The sequence below is a fragment of the Myotis davidii genome, unplaced genomic scaffold, assembly GCF_000327345.1.
Source record: "Myotis davidii unplaced genomic scaffold, ASM32734v1 scaffold991, whole genome shotgun sequence".
NCBI lineage: Eukaryota > Metazoa > Chordata > Mammalia > Chiroptera > Vespertilionidae > Myotis > Myotis davidii.
In genome coordinates this window covers 205318-206763 of record NW_006283137.1, presented here as the reverse complement: position 1 = coordinate 206763, position 1446 = coordinate 205318, and the positions used below count along the sequence as shown (strand labels likewise).

The following is a 1446-nucleotide window of genomic DNA, read 5'->3' as shown; positions in this document are numbered from 1 at the left end:
CGAGGCTCCAGCCATTCAGGTCCCACTGTGGCCCCGTGGCCCCTGCTGACGTCCTCCCAGGTGGTCGCGCGCCCGCCGTCTGACGGCAGAGGCCCTGGGACCTGGACCGCGGGCGCCTCCCGAGGGCACTAAGGCGGCACCTCCCGGCAGGTCCCCATCCCCATCACCGAGGGTCTGGACCCCTTGAGCCTGCTCACCGACGACGCGGGCGTGGCCACGTGGAACAACCAGGGGCTCCCCAGCGACCGCATGTCCACGGAGAACGCCACCATCCTGTGCAACACGGAGCGCTGGCCGCTCATCGTGGACGCCCAGCTGCAGGGCATCAAGTGGATCAGGAACAAGTTCGGCAGCGATCTGAAGGCCATCCGCCTGGGGCAGAAGAGGTGCCCGCCGCTGGGGGGAGGGGTTCCGCCTGGGCAGAAGAGGTGCCCGCCGCGGGGGGGAGGGGTTCTGCCTGGGGCAGAAGAGGTGCCCGCCGTGGGGGGAAGGGGTTCCGCCTGGGGCAGAAGGGGTGCCCGCTACACCCACGAGAGGGATGGGGGGCCCACACCTCGGCTGTGCTGGGAAACGCGCCTTAGACCGTTGGTGCTCATTAACCCTGTGGACTGGTCTTCAAACACAAATACTGGCCCTCGGGTGGGTTTTTTAACATCTGGCCCTGGGCACAGCCCCAAGAATAAAGACTGAAACTCGGGGCTCCGGGCGGCCGTGGAGGGCAGGTGGGGCAGCGTTTGCCTCCATGGCTGACAGTGTCAGCGGCTCCATTCCACACACACACACACACCCCGTGATTGACAGGAGCCTAAGACCCCCGGGGAAGGACGGCCGGGCGTGTGCTGCTGGCCCCCCGGTCGCGCCTCGGTGCCTCCTGGGCCGCGTGCCGTCTGGCCCGGCGCTCAGGCCCCGCCCGCCTGCCCGCAGCTACCTGGACATCATCGAGCGCGCCATCTCCGAGGGGGACACCTTGCTCATCGAGAACATCGGCGAGACCGTGGACCCCGTGCTGGACCCGCTCCTGGGCAGGAACACGATTAAAAAGGGAAAGTGAGTTCCGGGGTCCCCCTCCATGGGCTGAGAACAGAGCAGGGAGCTCCAGGTGGGCAGCAGGGGTTCCCCCAAAACGCCACCAGGTGTGGGGGGATCCCCGCTCAGAGGGGAGACGGGAACCGTGGGCCACGTCCTGTAGGGAATAAACACCGCTTTGCCCACGGCGGCCTGCGGGGGGAGGGGGCGCCTCACAGCCGCGTTTGCTCCATTTCTATCCATTTTGCAAACCTTGAACCTACTTGACTTTTTAGAAATTCAGGTAAAGTTCATACTGGACATGTTCAAGTGGACTGTTTGAACGTGTCCAATTCATTTGGCCTTGAGTGCGTTCCCAGTGCTGTGGGGCTCCCACCTCCACCTGCTCCTGGAACATTTCGCGGCCCAGGGGAAGCCCCG

The 1446-nt window shown here is 65.5% G+C and overlaps 1 protein-coding gene across 1 annotated transcript in view; it reads left to right on the top strand.

The window, feature by feature from the left end:
• Positions 1-1446, top strand: part of DNAH17 (dynein, axonemal, heavy chain 17) — a 107024-nt gene that overhangs the window by 71124 nt on the left and 34454 nt on the right. The window contains 2 exon segments of the mRNA XM_015562672.1: positions 102-386; positions 925-1047. Coding sequence (XP_015418158.1) covers positions 102-386; positions 925-1047 — 408 coding nt within the window.